Source organism: Rosa chinensis, chromosome 4 (assembly GCF_002994745.2).
Source record: "Rosa chinensis cultivar Old Blush chromosome 4, RchiOBHm-V2, whole genome shotgun sequence".
Lineage (NCBI taxonomy): Eukaryota > Viridiplantae > Streptophyta > Magnoliopsida > Rosales > Rosaceae > Rosa > Rosa chinensis.
This window is the reverse complement of record NC_037091.1, coordinates 51,691,806-51,713,426: the sequence shown is the minus strand read 5'-3', so window position 1 is coordinate 51,713,426 and position 21,621 is coordinate 51,691,806. Positions and strand designations below refer to the sequence as shown.

Genomic DNA, 21,621 nt, shown 5'->3' with positions numbered 1-21,621 from the left:
TTCAAATTATGATTGCAAACTTCTTGCTTTACATATTGCCTCTTACCACATTTAATCGGTTGTAAGCTAAATGCTCATACTTTTACAACCTGCTTACTCTTTATAGATCGCCATAATATCTTATAGATATGTTGAGAATAGACCGGTATATATAATGTTCTACAGCCTAGTTGGGCCCGAGATGATTGTGAGATTATGACTTATAAAATAATTTAAGCAGCTATTTCTGTTTGGAAAAACAAAAGCAAAAACTGAAAGTGCAATCTCACACTTTCCTACGCAACTTATGGAAGCTGCAAATACCATGCTTCTATAAGCTGGGGTTTTAAAAGCTGATTGACTTTGGTCATTTTATACACTCTCAGTACTTGTATTAAAGTTTACCAAATACTTAAACACTACTTTTTGTACTCACAACACTTTTAAAAGTATATTTTGCCAAACGCTTGGCTACTTAATTTGTAAGCCGATTATTCTCCCAGCACAGCTAAAACTGATTATTTTAAAAGCACAGCCACACCAAACTAGGCCTACGGGGATATATGATTGCTTGTATTTGTAGTATATAATGTTATTAGCCTCTCTCCAATAATTGTCAATTAGATTTGACGGTGTATATGGCTTTATAGCTATCTGAAAAGCCAGGGAGATCGAGTACTGTTGCTTTCAGCTCGGACCGTCTGCAATATATGCATGGGATGCTCGAGCCGAAAGTAATGGTGCGCAAATTAAATGCGTGTTGTCAATGTTAACAAGACATACGGTTCGATTTTGAACTCTCTTTCTGTGAGAGCTAGGGTATAATATATACTGCTTCATACACACCACGTTGTAATAGTGAAAGAAAAATCTTTAAAGCTAGGGCGGACTACTCGATCAAAGCAATAGTGAGAAAGGAGTGTGCTACTATTTCAAAGTTTTCAGCTAAGCCCGTCTTTAATTGACCATTCCTGTAAGAATAGCCAGCTCGAGCTCTTTATTTCTTCATGTGATTGATTCTACGTTTAAGGAAACTAACCCTACCTAGCTACGACTTGAATATCCAATGTGTACCACGCATATGTATCTTCTAGCTAGCAAGGAGCCGTCATTTGTTAATTAACCATTTAAGATTTGCATTGTTTTCCATACATATCGACGCCAATTCATGAATCATGATCAGCATACAAGCGGAGATATACTGCGTGTATTTCTGACCTACATGAGCGAGTGAACCCCACACAAGTTGCTCATCGATCAAATACATAAACTTGTAAAGTTAAATGTCTTAAGTTCGAATAGAGCAAGTGAAAAGATATATTCACTTTTAGTAAACATTTATTTTCCAAATTATTACCCTCATTAGACATTCTTTGAACCATGAAATGGTATAGCATGATTTTGCATAAGGGTAGGCAATTAGATTGTTTGATAAATTGCTTTTAATAAATTAAGGTAGTGCCAATTCAATTGGCAAATACGATCATTTTTCAAAATTCAAGATTCTTTTTCTTTATGGTCCGAGCAAAAGTTCATGAATCTGATCCTAGCAGCCTGCTTCTGGAAAATTAGAGATTAGAAATTAGAAATGAGAGCCTAGCTAATTAAGGTTACGAACCCATCACATTTCTTAATGAAAATAAGAAAACAAGACACCCTCCCTAAAGCAGCTCTTAAACTTCCTCAATTAGAGAACGTTTCAGGCCGCAGACGTTGCTGTTGCTAGCTAATCACAATTCATCATATTCATAGGCAACCAGCCACACGAAACCTTAGCCAAGCATGCTTAGACATATTTCATCATTTCTAGGAAGACGCGGTCATACACTCATACAGATGAATGAGATTTGAGAACACACATGGGATTTTAATTCGTAGGAACAACTGGACCACACAACCCCCATACAAAACAAATGGAGGACATACATGTCATAAAACACATGCTTAGCTATTTGGTGCGACGTTGAATCTTATCTCTACTATAATTTCCTTGCGTGAAGCTTTTGTGTTGAAAGCGAGGGTTCCTATATGTAATGTAAATGCAGCTCCCAACTCGATCAGGCTGTCAAAGCCCTAAGAGCCACTAGTTTCCCTGTTAGGGGGATTAATTAGTTTAACTTCTTTGTGTAATCTCTTTTGCTTATGGGTTCAAGCCCTAAAATGTATAGAATATCTTTCCAACCCGTAACATGTCAAGTAAGTGCCCTTGTTTTTGTTCTAGTTTTGATCATATATGAGATATATATGCACACTTGATAATTAAGAACTAGCTACAATAATTGTGTTTTCATTATGTCATTGTTCCAATCATCCTATATGTAAGCAAAACTTAATTATCGAGAATCACATTACGAAGGCTTAGGTTGGTTAGGTTAATTAAGCTTTTGGGGTTCATAATTGAGTTAGGGTTTCTAGCCATCATTCATGTCCATATACATATCTTTCAAGAAGCAAAATGAAAGAACCATAAACCTAGTTATTTTGATGTACGTATCGAGTACGTAGTTTCGTGGTTATCCGATAAACCTAACAAACATTTCGAGTTTTTTAGGAGAAAATTATATGGCATTTCGGAGTATATAAAATATATGAGTTTTTCCATCATTGAGTCCAATAAAAAATTAGAAATAACAATTAAAATACTAACTCGTAAATACTATAAGGTCTCTTTCTAATAATTCTAAATTATCTAAATGAAATTATCCGGTAAGTATTTCGTTTCGATTATTAGCAAAGTGTACCAATATATGTGCAGTTGTTTTCGACAGTCCGTACCATGACTAGTGAATTCAACATGATGGTACAATTTGAATTAGAAAGTGTAAGTTAACCTAAACCCACTAATAGATGCGTGTAGTAACATATATATGGAGCTATATCATCGATATTCTTGACCTCTATTGTCTATAATTTGGATAAGGCCACATACAAACTTTTGATATCTTGAGCAACATTCTATAAACTTTGTCAAACTAAGTAAAACTTCTAGCGAGGAGGAGCTCTCCTACAAGCATTGCCATAATCCAGAATATGGTATTTGATTCATTAATTTAATGTACTTAATTAATTTCATGCCAAAATTGATATTCTCGCTTCCATTACTTGATGGTCTCAAAAAGATAAGCATGCTAATTAGTGATGTCGCCTCTAGTTCATGACTTGAAATATCAGAGTAGAGGAAAAAAAAAAAACGAGTAGGCGAACGCAAAATGTCAAATGTGTTAACTAATAATTAATTAATTATACACTTCGTCAGCGTGGTTTAGTTGCAAAACAACTACAACGTTGACAAATGATAAGAATTTCTACGTACAACTAATATATTTGTATTACTAGCTTGTATTTATTCTCACAGATGAAAGCTTATGAATCGTTAATTGATTCATTCGCACAATAAGGTTTCTGCTAAACAGTAATTGAGGCAAGATCATTTGACTACCTGAACGGGATTTCCACATACGATATGTTGATGATGATAAACAAACAAAAATTATCTAAATTTGATAAAAAAAAGCATGTCTGGGTTTAGATACTCCATATGAAATTTTATTGGAGAGTTCATTAATAGATTGATTTTGACTTAAATTAACCTTTCATTGGGTTATAACTTATACGTATGATACGCTTAACCCAATATTAAATATTTAATTATACAATAGAGCAAAGATATAATATTCAATTCATGTATACCATGGGTGATATAATCAACCCACGACACTAAGCATGGATTCAAACGAAAATGAACGTGTGTTAGAAATATTAGTCAATGATTTAAGTGAGCTTACCAGCCTAGTGCCTTGACTGGAATCGCATTAGACTCAAATCACACGTACGTAAAACACGGGTCAAGCAACTAGGAAATCTTTTCTCGATGGTCTTCTTCTTCTTCATATTATATGTCGTTGAGAACGCGAGTATGATCCTTTTAAGTAGGGGTCATCATGGGCCGGGCTAGGGCCGGCCCTACTCTAAATTTTAGGGCTTAGGATCGGGCCAGGTCGGGCCTAGTCAAAGTCAACAAAATTTAGGGTCAGACCGGGGCTTAAATATGCTAACCCTTACCCACCCGAAAGACCTGAGCCACTAGAGCCGGGTTGGGCGGGCCTTCCGAATAGGGCCCAAATGGGCCTTAATTTGTTTAACAAAAAGAAATATATGTTCAACTAAATCCCTATTTATGTGTCTGGCCCAAACCCTAGGTTACTTGACCTAGTGGTAATAAGGTTTAATTAAAGGGATCTAGATATTCCTATTCAATGTATGATTACCTTTCCTTGTATGATTTGGATTCTATGCATTATAATCCTCTATATAAAGAGACCCCTATTATCATTGAGAATACACAACAATTTTCTCTCAATTCCCGTTTTTCTAAAACACGTTATCAGAACGAAGCCCTAACCATGAAAACCTTAATTTCGTAACCCTCAAAATCCTGCAACCGCCGCCTCACATATCGAAGCCCTAGTCCCAAGGAGCCCAGAATCGGCGACGGAACCGGCCGGAATCCACCTGAACCTGCCATCGGAAAATCCGAACCGGCCCCTGCCTTGTGCCTACCCCCCGCGAGCCCTGTCGAGAAGCTGTCGAGAACTGGTGAGTCCTGCGCACCCCTGTGCCTGCATCTGTCGAGACCTGTCGACAGCCCCTGCGCGCCCTCTGCCGAGACACGCGCACCCATGTGCCTACACTTGTCGACATCTGCCGAGAGCCCTGCACAGGCCCCTGCCGAGACCTGCCGACAGCTCCTGCACGAGCCCTGCACAACCTCCGCAACGGCCTTGCACAACCCCCATAACTGCCCTGCACCGCCCTGCCTAGCTCCGTCCACCACCGTCTACCACCAATTTCCGGCCACTTTTCTGGCGACCTCCGGCGACCTTTTTCCGGCCATCTCCATCAACTTTTCCGGTCAAGATTTCCGGCCACTTTTCAAGGTAAATTTTTCTAAAAGTTCCCACTTTTGAAGTTTTTCATTCTTTTTCTTCTTTTCTCGAGGACTTGCAACCTCCCTTCTTCTATCCCCATTTCTTCTTCATAGGGGAGACCAAAAAGTCGAACTGTGGAGGTTCGTGCTCACTCCAAGCTTGGAGCTTGTAGAGTCCTCCAAACTTAGAGTTTGTTGAGATAAAACGATCGACCACAAACATTATTGTTTCAATCTTATCCAACCCCTCTTAGAATCGAATTTCTTGGAAGCGACTACGCTCAGAAATTTTTATTGTTTTCGTGGTAGCCTATTTCGCTCCGAAACTAACCCTATTTTCTTGTTGTTTTTCAAGATGAGTAACCTGAATAAGTTGAGCTTCGCTTCATTAGAGACAACAGGCGCAGGATACCACAAGTGGGTCTGTGATGTGCGTCAACATCTTAAGGCTGATGGGATCCTGAGTACGATCCAAGAGCCAAGTCAGGACGTGCTTACTCCTCAACAAGCTTCTACTTTTGAAGCAAATAGAGCTACGAGATAGGCGAATGAAGCTAAAGCCATCATTCTCATGACAAGACACATGAATAACGCGCTCCAGAATGAGTACCTCAATGAGGAAGACCCAAAAAAACTATAGGTAGAACTCGAGCAACGTTTTGGCAACGTCCGTGACTCTCTGCTTCCAGACTTAGAAGTGAGATGGCATCGCCTTCGCTTCGTTGATTTCAAGTCCGAACTTGATTACAATTTGGAAGCACTTCATATCAAGTCTTTGATGGAATTTTGTGGGTAGAAAATCACTGATACGATGTTGATCGAGAAGACTCTCTCTACCTTCTCTGTCTCTGCATTGATGGTAGCCAAGAAATATCAGATTGATGTCAATACTAAACGCATCACAAGATTTCATGAGCTTATTGGTGCCATGAATGTGGCTGAAAAGCACGATAACATGATTGTGAAGAACTATAACTCTAGATCCGTGGGAGCCGAGTCAATTCCGGAGTCTAATTATAGTCGCGCCCCTAAGTGTAATAACCCGAAAATTAGTGTCAACTATAGAACACTATATTATTAACTATATTTGAAAAATCTTTGTTATTGAGCTCAAGACTCTCATCTATGTTATTTTTGTGATGCATGTCATTTTAGTACTAATTATTGTAATTTTTTTTACTAAAGTTCTTTACTTATTAATTGGGTAAATGTGCATATGGATGTGTATGTGAACATACATACATATATATATATATATATGCATATATATATATATATATTTAGCAAGTGGATTTATGCTTTCTTTCTTTTTATTTTTTTTTTAATTTTATCTTATCATTTTAATCATTTAACCTAAATAGTAATTAGTCACTCACCTTATAATAATTTGCCACTTACTTATTTTATGCTTAATTCTAGCCTATTTAAGCATATGATCTGATCATACTTCTTACAAGCTTGAAGATCAAATGCAAAATTGATCAAACACTCCCTTAGTTGTAGAGAAAACTCAAGTTCCCACACAAATCCTTCATCCTTTCTTCTCTTTAGAAGCTCCCTTTGTTTTTCTTAAAGAAGTCCAAACTTGAATTCAAGACCAAAATCTTCACCTCATCCCTGAGTTTCTTAAGTAAGTACATGAATACATTTTTATGTTCTTTTGTCTTTAAGATTTATCAAACTACATAATCAATGATAAGATGGAAAAGGATCTGCTTTACTGCAAACCAGTATTTTCGTATATAACAAAATCTGTTTTGTCAAAACTAATTACAGTATTAAATTCCTCATCAAAAGTTCTTCAATTTAGGCTTTTGAATCACTAAAAAAGGTTAAGAAATGAAGAAGTTATGGCTAATCAAAGTTTTCAACTTTTAAACTTGCTGGAAATCTCATACAGCCATCACAACTTCAAAAATTCATATCTCCCTCATTTCTTATCCATTTTCTACAAACTTTATATCAATTTGAAGCTTAGGACCTCTACTTCTGATCTGGAGAGTTTGAGAAGTAATGGTAAAATACACAGTACGTAATTACTTAGACATCAAAGGACAGTATCAAAAATATCGGTTTCTGCACTGTTATGGTTCTTCACCATTTCTGGACTATATCACTCTGATTTGGACTACATAACTTATTCCATTAGATTCCTTGTGAAAAACCCTTTGAAATGGTGTACTCATTTGACTAATTCGGACTTGTGATGGACAACATAACACATCTTGAAGTTTGATGACTCTAATCGGAGAAACATGAATGAACTTTAATGGATTTGGACATAAGGACTGAAATACTAACTATAATATAATTTTGTTAAATTGTTTATAGTTACTTATTTAATGCTTGTGCTTTATTATTACCTATTTTACTTGATTTCAATTATGTATAAGCTTCTTTTTAATGTTTATACTAACTATAATTTAATTTTGTTAAATTGTTTATAGTTACTTATTTAATGCTTGTGCTTTATTATTACCTATTTTACTTAATTTCAATTATGCATAAGTTTCTTTTTAATGTTTATACTAACTATAATTTAATTGTTTATAGTTATTTAATGTTTGTGCTTTATTATTATCTATTTTACTTGATTTCAGTTATGTATAAGCTTCTTTTTAATGTTTATACTAACTATAATATAATTGTTTATAGTTACTTATTTAATGCTTGTGCTTTATTATTACCTATTTTACTTGGTTTCAATTATGTATAAGCTTCTTTTTAATTATGTTGTTTGCTAGTGAATTTACTTATTTGTGATATACAATTATGTTATAGATGTTTTCATATGAGATTATTCCTAAGTATATGTATCTATATGTGTGTGTGCATATACATATATTTCGATCTATAATTCATAAAGATTGTATGTTGTGAATTTGATTATGTCTAAAAAGTATAATTGTGAAGCCGGGTGATTACAACAACCCCGTGCTTAAGTGAATTACTGGTAAATGTGCTTCGTGGTTATGCTTCGTGATTGTGCTTCGTGGTTGTTAAGCTGTGGGCTCTAGTCCCTTCAGATAGTGCACTATTATACTCTTAGGAAGGGTGCTTACTTTGAGTATACATGCCTTGGTGGTGGCCTTGGTATGCTGCGGCTTACCCGTGCTTTGGGATTATGGCCCTACCACGTGGATTTATGATTTGATACCAGTGAACCTGGTTTTCCCGTGTTTTGGTATTATGGACCCTAACACGTGGATTTATGATCTGATACCAGTTAATCTGAAAATTCACTAAAAAAGACTTATGTTATGTTGATCAAATATCTATCTATGATATATTTTGAATATGTGAAGGTGTTAGTGAAATTGATCAAATATCTATCTATGATATATTTTGAATATGTGAAGGTGTTGGTAAAAAGAAAATCAAGCATGCGTTGCTTTAATGTTATTTCACATATTAATGTTGCAATATTTGTTGGTTGTGATTAAGCATGTGTTGCTTTAATGTTATTTCACATATTAATGATGCAATATTTGTTGGTTGTGATCAATATTTTGAATATGTGAAGGTGTTAGTAAAAAGAGAATCAAGCATGTATTGCTTTAAGATTATTTCACATATTAATACTACAATATTTGTTGGTTTGATAAGAAGATGTGACTTTGTGATTTATTACCAAACCATTCACATGAATGAATATATTTGTATATATGTGTGTGTGTATTGTGTGTGTATATATACATATTTAAGAATTCGTATGAACATATAAATGGTTCTTGGTACATTTTACTTGGTTGTTTAGTTTTGATTTCTTATAAGACACATTAATATAAGAATGTAAGTTGTGTATTTACTGGGCTTGTGTTGCTCATGATGCTACACCTTCTTGTTTTCAGGTATTGAGTAGATGCTTGGGGGAAACGGGATGAACCTACTAGATAAAATAATATTTTTCTACTACTATTTCTAGTGAATACCTGTACTGATTCGAATTTTGCTTAACTTTGGTTATGTAAATATATTACCGATATTTGTTTTCTAATAAAAGTACTATTCAAACATGTATATAATTTCTTTTACTTCCTGTTGATTTATTCAAGAAGAAAATTTTATTTGTTTTGACTCACGTCACAAATTCACGAGCCATATTTCAGTACAATATTGGCCTTGGATTTGGGGGCGTGACACTAAGAGAGGTCGCAAGGGGCAAAACCCTAAGGATAGGGAAAATTCTCGCCCTAAAGAGGAAGGAAACCGCCAAGATAGGCGTGCACGGAACTGTGGTGATAAACGTGTGAAGAGAGAGAGAGGCCAAGCCTCCGATTATGGTGGTGACGCCACCAAGGAAAGAAACCGTCCATAGAACGCTTCTAAAGCGCCTCGATCAAGGGAACCTTACCATAAAGATGCTTGTCTTAGATGTGGACTACCTGGACATTAGGCAAGGGCGTGTAAAGCATCCCAGAATGTTGCAAACGCAAACAAGATGTATCGTGAAGCAAGGGAGACAAATTACATGGAACAAGAAGATCAAGATGGCGATATAGATCTAAGGGTGGAAGATTCAAGGATCAAGACCCAGAAACTGGCTTTTTTGATTAAATCTTTTTATTTTCCAAGAGATGTAGGCAATTGCCATATTATTTTTGTAGTAGATGCCAATGGTTTAATCTTTCTTCAAAGTAGGCGTACTCAATAAAATGTGATATCTAGGAAGGTTTTGAGATTAGTGGTACTTAAGAGAGCCATGCTCCACCGACATCTCTCTACTCACCTGGTCACATTTGTGTTGGAATTACCGAAAGAAGTTAGACGACTACCATTGTTTTGCATTAGCTAGTTTTTGGATTAGATTTTCTCTAGTGAAAGAGAAAATGATGTAATCCCGTTGGCTTATTAATAAAAATTGAGTTCTTTTCTTCATGACTCCTTTTTAATTACGAGCTTTTCTTTTAGGAATGGATTTTGGAGAACTACGATGTCTTGCGGATAGTGCGACTACGCACACCATTCTACGCCATAGGTAATTATTTTTAGAGATGTTGCCTACACATTCCTCTGTGACTATGATTGCTCGGTCATCAGGTTTAGTTCAAGGATATGGAATGGTCCAATTCCTATTGCCAAATGACACCTTGATTAAAGTCGCAGAAGCTCTTTACGCTCCTAAGGCAAATCTAACCTTATTGAGCTTTAAAGATATAATAGCCAACGGATTCCATGCGGAAACGCATACTGAGAACTGAAAAGAGTTCCTTTGCATTACCTCTAATGATTGCGGATGGAAGTGCATCTTAGAGAAGCTTATGTGTCAATCTAGTGGACTTTATGTCACTACAATTCGGCCAATTGAATCCAATAATGTCATAAGAGAAGATCTCTTGGATTCAGACACATATTGACTTTGGCATGACCGATTAGGACATCCTAGTCGTGATATGATGATCCGTATACTAAAGACTTTACACGGACATCCATTCTTTAGAGTGAGAAGATGCAAGAATCGAAAATTGATTCCCGGACTTAGCAAGACAGCAACAACCGCAGCCTCTGGCGCTGCTGCTGTCCTGGGCCGCCCAAGTCCCTTGTGACAACGCCATAAATGGCGCCAACCATGGCCATGACGCCATGGATGCTCCTCCCCATGGTCATGATGGCATGGATGATTCTCCTCATGAACAAGACGCCATGGATGCCACTTTCCATGGTTCCAACACCATGATGGGTGATGTAGTCATACATTTTGCTTCTAATAGCGCTACAGACGCTCAAGCCCAACCAAAATCCTCATTGGTTGCTTCTAAGTCCCCTCGCTCATTTTGCAAAGCCTGTTCATTTGAGAAATTGAGACCGAGACCATCCTACTTAAAGGATCCTAAAATACTCATTTCGTTCTTACAAAGAATCCAAGGGGATATCTGTGACCCAATTCAACCATCATGCGGACCTTTTAAATATTTTATGATATTGATTGATGCGTCGACACGCTGGTCGCATGTCACGCTGTTGTCCACTTGAAATGCTACTTATGCTAAACTCCTACGGGCTCACTACCCTGACCATCCTATTAAGTCAATTCGACTAGATAATGCTGGGGAGTTTACATCGAAAACATTTGATGACTATTGCATGTCACTGGGGATGGAAGTAGAGCATCCAGTTCCCCATGTTCATACCCAAAATGGTCTCGCAGAAGCCGCTATCAAACGACTACAGATGACAGCACGGACATTGGTTATGCACACCAATCTCCCAGTTTCTGCTTGGGGATATGCAATATTGCATGCAGCGACGCTGATTCGTCTACGACCCACTGCAACCCAATCTTACTCTGCGTTACGGCTAGTGACTGGGTACGAGCTGGATATCTCGCACTTAAGTATTTTTGGGTGTGCCATTTATGTGCCTATTACGCCGCCACAGTGTACTAAGATGGGTCCCCAACGGCGAATGGGCTTCTATGTTGGCTATGAATGTCCAACTATCGTCCTCTATCTTGAACCCTTGACAGGCGATCTCTTTACCGCTAGATTTGCGGATTGTCACTTTGATAAGACAGTCTTCCCATCGTTAGGGGGAGATAAGAACACAGATGTTCAACATGAACGACATGAATTGTCGTGGTCTGTCCTCACTATGTCTCATCTTGATCCCCATACCGCACAGTCTGAACTTGAATTGTAAAGAATAATCGAGATCTAGAATGTAACAGATACTCTGCCTGATGTGTTTTTTGATGTTGCCAAAGTGACGAGATTACACATACCTGCTGCAAACGTGCCTGCAACAATTGATGTCCCAAATACTGGACATAACGCCACTCCTGTGACACCAGAAGATGGCGCCATTGCCCAGAATGACAATGATGTGTCGTCTATGGCCGCAGGTCCCACGAGGAAGCGCGGTAGACCAATTGGTTTGAAGGATAGTCGCCCTAGAAAGAGAGCGAATGAGGCACATACAAATCCTTTGATCATCGATACTCAAAATCTGTCCCATGAGAAAGTTCCGGATTATGGTTATGTCCAAGAGATATCATTGGGAGATGCCTCAATGTCAGAACCTATTCCTGAGAACGTAGAGATATCTGTAAATTACACTAGTGTACATGGGACGTGGGAAAGAAGCTCCATTATCGTTGATGATGTATTCGCGTATTCAGTAGTGCGTGAGATTATTGAGACCGATGATATCGAACCACGCTCCGTTGATGAATGCCAACGTAGAGCCGATTGGCCAAAATGAAAAAATGCGATCCATGCAGAACTTGATTCTTTAGCGAAAAAAAAGGTATTTGGAAAGGTTGTGCCAATACCTCCCAACACCAAACCAGTTGGTCATAAATGGGTATTCGTTAGAAAGCGTAATGAGAGAAACAAGATCGTAAGGTACAAAGCTCTGCCTTGTGGCGCAAGGCTTCTCACAACGCCCTAGAATCGACTACGAGGAGACATATTCTCTCATAATGGACGTCATAGCGTTCTGCTACCTTGTCAGTTTGGTAGTTTCCGAAAAACTGAACATGCAGCTTATAGATGTGGTTACTGCATATCTAGATATACAAATATATATGAAGGTCCCAGATGGACTTCAGTTACCCAAATCAAGTGGCTCTAAATCACGGAGCGTGTTTGCAATTAGATTGAAACGCTCACTATATGGATTGAAACAATCTGGACGGATGTGGTATAACCGTCTAAGTGACTACGTGATTGGTAAGGGATATGTCAACAATGAACTATGCCCATGTGTGTTCATAAAAAGGACAAGTTCCGGATTCGCAATAGTAGTGGTTTATGTCGATGACATGAATATAATTGGCACCCTTAAAGAGAGGGAAACCGATGATCACTTGAAATTCGAGTTTGAGATGAAAGATCTTGGGAAAACATGGTTTTGCCTATGTTTGGAACTTGAGCACCGTGAAGATGGTATCTTGATTCATCAATCAGCTTATACCCAAAAGACGCTTAGGCGTTTTAATACTTACAAGATTAAGCCTTCAAGCACCCCAATGGTCGTCCGTAGTCTTGATCCAAAGAAGGATCTATTCCGTCCAAAAGATGACGATGAAGAAGTGCTAGAGACAGAAGTGCCCTACTTAACTGCAATAGGAGCATTATTATACTTGGCACAATGCACGAGACCGGACATCTCATTCGTTGTGAACTTGTTAGTTAGATATAGTTCTACGCCACCACGACCCCATTGGACTGGTGTTAAAGATATCTTTCGATACCTAAGTAGTACGATTGATATGAGCTTATTCTATCTCTACAGAGAGAAGATGGATTTGGACCCATCAAGGGCCAGGGACGCCATACATTATGGACTACATTCCCTCTCCCCATCCCAAAATGATATAAGTGTTTTACTGATACTCGGTACCTCTCTGACCCACACAAAAGTCGCTCCCAAACTGGCTATGTATTCACCATGGGAAAAGCCGCAATATCTTGGAGGTATATAAAGCAGACCTTGGTCGCTACCTCTTCGAATCATGCAGTTCGTGATTATATATGGCTTCGATCTATAGTTCTGCATGTTCGAAGCAATTGTGGTTTGAAGTCTACCATAGATGAGCCAACAAGCATTTATGAGGATAATGATACTTGCATTGAAGAAATGAAGCAAGGCTAAATCAAAGGCGACAATACCAAGCATATATCGCCCAAATTCTTCTACAATCAACAACAACAGAAGCTCCTCAAGATCAAGATAAACCATGTTCGATCTGAAGATAATGTGGCAGACTTGTTTACTAAGTCATTGCCTAAATCCACGTTCGAGAAACATGTGGCAAGAATTAGCTTGCGGAAATTATTTGAACTCCCATGATCGTAGTCATCAGGGGGAGGCGCAGACATCAGGGGGAGATATCTACATGTAAATCTCGAAACGTGAAGGGTGCGTTGTGCTCTTTTTCCCCTTCGACCGAGGTTATTTTTGTCCCATTGGGTTTTTGTTACTCGACAAGGTTTTTAGCGAGGCAACCAGAGAAGCACCGTGTTTGGGCGACACAAGGAGGAGTGTTCAAGTAAATCCCTATTTGTGTGTCTGATCCAAACCATAGATTACTTGACCTAGTGGTAATAGGGTTTAATTAGAGGGATCTAAATATTTATATTCAATGTATGATTACATTTCTTTGTATGATTAAGATTCTATGCATTGTAATCCTCTATATAAAGATGCCCCTATTATCAATGAGAATACACAACAATTTTCTCTCAATTCCCGTTTCTCTAAAACAATATATTATTTTTATTTTTTTATCTCAAAATGTGGCTCAATGGTTATATAGGTAATACAAGACTCATTGTTTTTTGTTGATCATATTTAATATATATATATATATATATATATAAATATATTGGAATTAACTTATAAGTTATAACATTTATAAATATTAGTTAAGATGGTTATATTCAATTAACTATCTCTCTAAATCTCCCAAAATTAATTGTTGTTTAACAAAGGAAATAAAAATTAAAGAAAATAAAGCTTAGGAAATCAATTACAAAAAAGAGATAAGATGTATGTTATGGACTAAAGAGAAACATATTTAAAAAATAGAAAAAATAGAAAATTATTAGGGCTTAAAGGGTCAGGCTGGGCTTGGCCCTAACAGGCTCAAACGGGCCAGGCCGTAGGGTAGGGCCGGACTTCATTTGTATAACCCTTACCCTGCCCTATTTGAGAAAGGGTAGGGCCAGCCCGCCCTAATGCAAGGGCTTGGCCAAGCGGGTTTAGGGCCGAAGGGTTAAATGATGAGGGCTACTTGTAAGGCTGAAGTCACTGAACCACTTGATACACAATCAAACAGCTTGAACAGTTTTCCATTGGACAAGTCGAATACCGGAACAAAAGAAGCCGAAAGGACTAATGAGCCAGTTTTGTTCATGGGATTGTTATAATAAGTTTTGGGTTTTCTTTGATATGGACCATGTTGTTGGAATTACAGCCCAAGTTAGTTTAGCAATGAAAATGATTGATATTCCAAATATTATTATCAAATTTGAGTATCACACGTGATGACGTGTTATTTATCACATCATTTGGTATTCAAATTGATTTCAGATTTCTTAAAAAGTGCTTACTTTGAGGATAATACATGCACTACATGTAACATATTTCTCAGAAAGATTATTAAGTCTAGTGAAATTGTAATGTAACAATCATATAAGATAATGAGATAATGTAAAGTTTATAGGTAATTTTGTTATTCTTCGCACTTATTATGTACATGTAGGTGACATGGTGCATGATTTGGTCAGTAACTTGGTTAGTGTTATGTGGAAAACAAGCTAGAGTAGCAACTATATTTCTTCTTTACGATAATGAGTACCATGGTACTCAAATTTCGATTCAATCAATACAGAGAATGCTTTGGACACACCCAGAAGACACTAATCACAATGTGAGCGAAACGGCGGGATCTGAAACTAAACCCGGGTAGATCTAAATCCAAAAGCCGGCCGAATCTCGAGATGCAAAAAGGTCTAGAACATAAAACTTTTCTTGCCCAAAGTCCAACATAGTTGATAGCTGAGCTAGATCCAAGGCCCACAGTTGAGCCCACTATCCCCAACAACCCAAGCAACCGAACTATTGATGCCCCTCAGGCCCAATTAGTATGGTAAACATAGACCCCAATTTAGACTCCAAGGCCTTGACCAAGTTTGAAAGTTGAACTATTCCCCAGCCCATAGCTGCCGTTGGATACTTGGTAAATTACAAATAACGTTACAAAAACGTGTGGGATTTGCTCTTTCAAAAAAATAAAAAATAAAAAAACGTGTGGGATTTGTTGGCATGGTTATCTAGTCAAAGGACTCTAGCCTCCGGCACACGTTTTGTAGACCGTCAGACCGATGCTCTATTCAGATTTTTTTTGTCCCCAAACTGATTTTTCCCCGTCACTGTTAGAACCTCGCATATCACCCACTCACAACCCGCCACGTCTCACAAACCCCAACTTGCAAACGCGCGCTTTATTGATTTCCGCTCATTTTTTTTCCCCCGGGGACCACAACCGACTGTCTGATCCACTTCAGAAATGAACAGCACAAAGACCGTCCTACCCCCCTTTAACGCATCAGACATTTTGACCAAACACCCCAGCACGTGCAGGGGTATTATCGTACTCACGCATCTCCCGAGCTAACGTTCCCCTTTCCCCCTTTTGCTTATAAAAACCCGATGCCTGAACCGCATTTCTACACATTCTCTCTCAGCTTTCATTCAAGCTCTACGCTCAGATCAACTGTAAGTAATCTTCATTCTCTATTTTCTGCAAGTAATTAAATCATTTAGTAATTCTTCTAGATATATACGAGTATTGTTAAGCTCTGTTACTTGTAATTTTTCCGAGATTAACAGAAGCAGAAATACCTAAATTACTACTCAATTTGAAAAAAAGAAGAAAAAATTAATCAGTGTGATATATAATAGGATGAGCAGTAGCAATTGTATTGGAATCTGTGGCATGAGGCCCTGTTGTAGAATTCTAATGGGCTATGGCTACAGAAGCTCCTCGGTTTTCGGTTCTCAGGGACCGAAATTGAGCGATGCAGTCGTTGATAATTTGTCGAAATTACGATCTAGGAGTTTAGGGTACATACGTGCAATTGATCCGAATCGGAGAGGTTTTAATGTTTCCGATTCGGATTGGGGTCATCGGCCTGGGGTTTGTACTAGTGGTGTAAATAGAGTTGGTAATGGTAGTAAGAGGGGTGTTTCAGTGATAAGGAATGTCGCGTCGGATTTTAGGAACCACTCGACCTCCTCGGTGGATAGTCAGGTTAATGGGAAGTCGTTTGAGAGTATTTATATTCAAGGTGGCTTGAATATGCAACCTTTGGTGATAGAGAGGATTGAGACAGGTCATGGTGATGTGGTCAAAGAAGAAGAGTCTAGGGTAGAGGTTAATGGCGCAAATGTAAATGTAAATATAGGTGATTCCAAGGGTTTGAATGACTCCAAAGTTGAGAGAGAGTTGTCAGAAATTGAAAAGGAGGCCTGGAGACTTCTTCAAGATTCAGTCGTCGATTATTGTGGGAATCCGGTGGGAACTCTTGCTGCTATTGATCCAGCAGACAAGACGCCGCTCAATTATGATCAGGTCTTTATTCGAGATTTTGTCCCATCGGCACTTGCTTTCTTGCTCAATGGAGAAGCTGAGATTGTCAAGAACTTTCTGCTTCACACTTTGCAGTTACAGGTAATGTCAGGCTTTTAAATGTTATATTTAAAGTCGCTGCAGCTTGATTATTTACTATGAAGTATAATTTTCATTTCCCATCTGGATCATATGGTTGTCACAGTTGATGATGTATAATATGATTAATATCTAATAAAATTATGAGTAATCTTGCTTGTCAGAATGCCTGATTTAACTTTCAAGTGGCTTTTTTCCTTTAAGGAGATGTGCAACACAGAACATAATTTTTTATAAAGTGGGATAAACAAATGAACCTGTCTGGTGGTGTCATTAATCAAATATGTGAGCAATGTGGAAATCTCTATTTGCCTTCAATTTCCTTATGACAATGCTAAGTTAGTTTTAATGGCAGTGATCTGGTTTGTCCTGTTATTTGAAAGCACAGCAGTTAAGTTCAGATGGTGACCATTGTTAAGTATTAATAAAGATAATGCTGTAAATTCTTTTGCACCCGAGAAAAGTTAAAAAGTTCTTAAATCCAGTGCTAATTCAGCTTTGTTGCTAGAGTTGAATTTAATGTTCAATAAAATGGGATCAGAAATGTCTGGTGCCATTGATGTCAAATATGTGTTCATTCTGATGCAGGACAAGTAGTAAAAGAACTGCAATACTAGGGTTTAATTGCAGCAGTCTCGATTGTTAGAAAGAAAAGGGTTTTAGAATAAGAAACTTAAGAAGAAAAGGGATAAAACTACCAGCATCACACCAGTAGGGTTTCTAGGCATCACACCCAAGGTTAGGTTGCATCACACAAACCTGGAGAGAAGCAACAGCTTTCAATTTTTATTAACTCAAATCTGAAAATAAAAGACTACAAAGGCCTCTATATATAGGGAGGATAAGATAATTCTAGAATAATTAGGAATATCCTTAAAGAATCCTAAAGAAATAATCCTAATAATTATAAGAATCCTAACAATAAAACCTAGATTTATTTGAACTACTTTCCAAATCCTAACTTAGAATATTCTGCTTGTATTCTTCATCACATTCGGATGTCTCTTTTTACCTTCAAAGTTTCTTATGACAATGGTAAGTTAGTTTCATTGGCATTGTTCTGGTTTATCCTGTTAGTTACAAGCAAAAGTTACTTTCAGATGGTGACCATTGTTACGTGTTAATATGGATAATGCTGTATATTCTTCCTGCTCCCGGGAAAAATGCTTCAATCCAATGCTAATTCAACTGTGTTGCTACAGTAGCTTCGGACACTTTCTAGACTGTCCATCAATTCCACTTATATGAAATTTAACTAGTTTAATTATACCACTGTGACATGCTGTGGTGTTGTGAGAATTGCAATTACCATGGCCTTGTATTACGTTTTAGGTAATATGATACCTCATTGAGCATTGGACGTTTTCATGACATCTCACACAAGTAATTGTTTTTTGGTGTTTTGTTAGAGCTGGGAGAAGACAGTCGACTGTTATAGCCCTGGGCAAGGGTTGATGCCAGCAAGCTTCAAAGTTAGGACTGCTCCTCTTGATGGAAGTGATGGAAAATTTGAGGAAGTTTTAGATCCTGATTTTGGTGAATCGGCCATCGGACGTGTTGCACCTGTTGATTCTGGTATTTTAACTGTACTTCTCTAGTTATGATGCATAAAGTACTAGATCAGTTATTTTTGGATTGCTACACTGCTGCCCAAGATTGGTGCTCAAGTACTGCATATCCTTTTTGTTTAGTTGTTTCTTTTATTATTTTACTCCTTTGATTATGGGCTAAGTGCTGCATTATATAGATTAGGAGGTTAAATTGACCTGCCAATCTTCCAATAGGCATCATTAGTCTGATTTAAAATTGAACTATTTTGACAGGATTGTGGTGGATTATTCTGTTGAGAGCCTATGGAAAGATCACTGGTGACTATACATTACAAGAAAGGGTGGATGTCCAGACAGGCATAAGACTGATCCTTAATCTGTGTTTAACTGATGGATTTGACATGTTTCCTACCCTGCTAGTCACCGATGGTTCTTGTATGATTGACAGAAGGATGGGTATTCATGGACACCCCCTTGAAATCCAAGTAAGTTGGAATTGGTTATAATGCTCTCATACGTTTGTATATGTCATATCCGAGCTGGGTGTTGGTCCACAACTCCACATTGTTGTTTTTTCTTTATAAAACAGTCACCCTGTTGCTAAAACCAAAGATTTCTTAGGAGAAAACCGTATTCTTATTCTTTTTAAACCATCAAACACGATGAATGGATTTGATCAGAGGCTTTTGTAAGGATGGTGTTCTATGAAACTGGGTGAGTATTTTCTCATGCATTTTGCCTTTTTAACTGATGAAGGATCTGGATAGTTATTGGCTGTTAAAGAAACTTAATAGAGTATATCTTTGATGTGTTTTGCTTTCTTATGTGGCCCATTGTTCTGGCTGCTTCTCATTGCCTTATCTTTCTATTTCTTGCTTTTCTATTAACTTCTGACAGCTCAATTTGCAGGCATTATTTTACTCGGCTCTACGCTGCTCCCGTGAAATGCTCATTGTCAACGATGGAACAAAAAATTTGGTGGCTGCAGTCAACAATCGACTTAGTGCACTTTCTTTTCACATTAGAGAGTACTATTGGGTGGACATGAAGAAGATCAATGAGATTTACCGTTATAAGACAGAGGAGTATTCTACAGATGCCATCAACAAGTTCAATATCTATCCAGATCAAATTCCTTCTTGGTTAGTAGACTGGATTCCTGAGGAAGGTGGTTACCTCATTGGGAATTTACAACCCGCCCATATGGATTTTAGGTTCTTCACTCTTGGAAATCTTTGGTCCATTGTATCGTCTCTGGGAACCCAGAAACAGAATGAGGGTATATTGAATTTGATGGAGACCAAATGGGATGATTTCGTGGCCCAAATGCCTCTTAAGATCTGTTACCCTGCTCTGGAGTATGAAGAATGGCGTATAATTACTGGTGCTGACCCAAAGAATACGTGAGACTCTAAATTTATTATTCTTTATTCCTTTTAGTCATCCTCAATGTTCAACGATCTTTTGGTTGTGAGCATAACCTTTTTCTCGTTGGTGATATTTTTGCTTATGCACTTATTGTCTCCAATTGCAGGCCATGGTCATATCACAATGGCGGATCTTGGCCAACACTCCTATGGCAGGTAATAATTCACAAAAAGAGTTCCTTCATACTGTAATAATCCTTCTTTGACTTTTGGGGAGGTGCTTTAGACAATTGTGAGTTATTGAACAAGAAAATAATGAAAGACAATTGTGGGAGTACAGGGAATAACAGGATAACCTATCAAAGTTTCATTGGTTTCAAAATGATTTTCGTTTGCTACTACCTAATTATCTGATTTGTATTATCTTAGTTTACATTGGCCTGCATCAAGATGGGAAAGACAGAATTAGCAGAAAAGGCAGTTGCCTTGGCAGAGAAGAGGCTTTCTATGGATCAGTGGCCTGAGTATTATGATACAAAAAATGGGAGATTTATAGGCAAGCAATCCCGGCTTCACCAGACATGGACAATTGCCGGTTACCTAACTTCCAAAATGCTTTTGGAGAACCCCGAGAAGGCATCACTCTTGTTCTGGGAGGAGGATTATGAACTTCTTGAGACTTGTGTTTGTGCCCTCAACAAAACCAGTCGAAAGAAGTGTTCACGACGGTCTCAGATTCAGGTCTAGTCACAGGGACATCTTTGTGCTCATCGTGGGTAGCTAATAAAACCCCAGAAGTGCATCCCGAAGCTCAAAAAAATGATTTTTGAAGCTGACTTAATTCTCTCTAACAGCCAGCATGTGTAAGAAAAAATAATTCTGTAGAACATTCATTGAAGTACAGACTGATTGTAATGTATTATTTGAAGGCCGAGTTTTATGAGAGCCTTCAGCCCATCGGAAACTTTAGGGGCTTGACAATTTGTCAATTTCATGTATCACGCATTTTGTTAAAAACTACATGACAGTCGAACAGCATTTGGCTTATTACTTGATTATCATTTTTTCCGTTTTATTTAGCTTTCGGGTTGCAAATTAAACGTTGATTCAGCTGCAAGATAAGCTTTCTTTCACTCTATAAACCACAGTACTTGATAATCATTTTTCCGTTTTATTTCGCTTTGGGGTTGAAATTTAAACCTTGATGGAGCTGCAAGACAAGCTTCCTTGTACTCTATAAACCTCAGGTCCTCAGCGTAACAAGATTCATCCGACCATTTCGATTTTTTATCGTTTGATTACTTTAACTTGATCATTTTGGGTCGCAATCTCAAATGTCGGGTCGTATCGAATTGAGATCGATGATGGCCCTCCTTTAATGTATGATATTATATTATTATCAATCCTCATAGTATAACCATAAATCTAGCATAATAATAGTGACAATGCAATTTGAACCGAGATTATTCAAGTTCAAATAGAAAGTTCAACTTTAGACTTTCTAAACCCGCTTCTCGCTCTCTGTGGCTGAAGTTGCAGGAATCACTTTGGGGGCCACATTCCTGGTTTTTCTAGGAAATTACCCCACTCTAGCTAGTTGTGTAACTGTAACCTATATATATA

The 21,621-nt window shown here is 37.9% G+C and overlaps 1 protein-coding gene across 2 annotated transcripts; it reads left to right on the top strand.

Moving 5' to 3' along the window:
* Window positions 1-16,135: 16,135 nt before the first annotated feature.
* Window positions 16,136-21,073, top strand: LOC112195762 (alkaline/neutral invertase A, mitochondrial). 2 transcript variants are annotated; one of them, XM_024335957.2, is made up of 6 exons: window positions 16,136-17,084; window positions 18,491-18,656; window positions 18,905-19,116; window positions 19,541-20,034; window positions 20,166-20,214; window positions 20,428-21,073. In XM_024335957.2, exons 1-6 carry the CDS (start codon window positions 16,317-16,319, stop codon window positions 20,743-20,745), a joined length of 2,007 nt encoding a protein of 668 aa, XP_024191725.1. In that variant the 5' UTR covers window positions 16,136-16,316; the 3' UTR covers window positions 20,746-21,073. The 2 variants fall into 2 exon arrangements, with proteins under 2 accessions (XP_024191725.1, XP_040373861.1); XM_040517927.1 differs by having other exon boundaries at window positions 19,529-20,034.
* Window positions 21,074-21,621: the final 548 nt, after the last annotated feature.

Bases quoted from the DNA above. Each gene is read 5' to 3' on its own strand.
- LOC112195762 (XM_040517927.1), top strand. From the start codon at position 16,317: ATGAGCAGTAGCAATTGTATTGGAATCTGTGGCATGAGGCCCTGTTGT. The intron at 19,117-19,528 runs GTAAGTTGGAAT...AACTTCTGACAG, and splicing joins GACACCCCCTTGAAATCCAA to CTCAATTTGCAGGCATTATT. The intron at 20,215-20,427 runs GTAATAATTCAC...GTATTATCTTAG, and splicing joins GGCCAACACTCCTATGGCAG to TTTACATTGGCCTGCATCAA.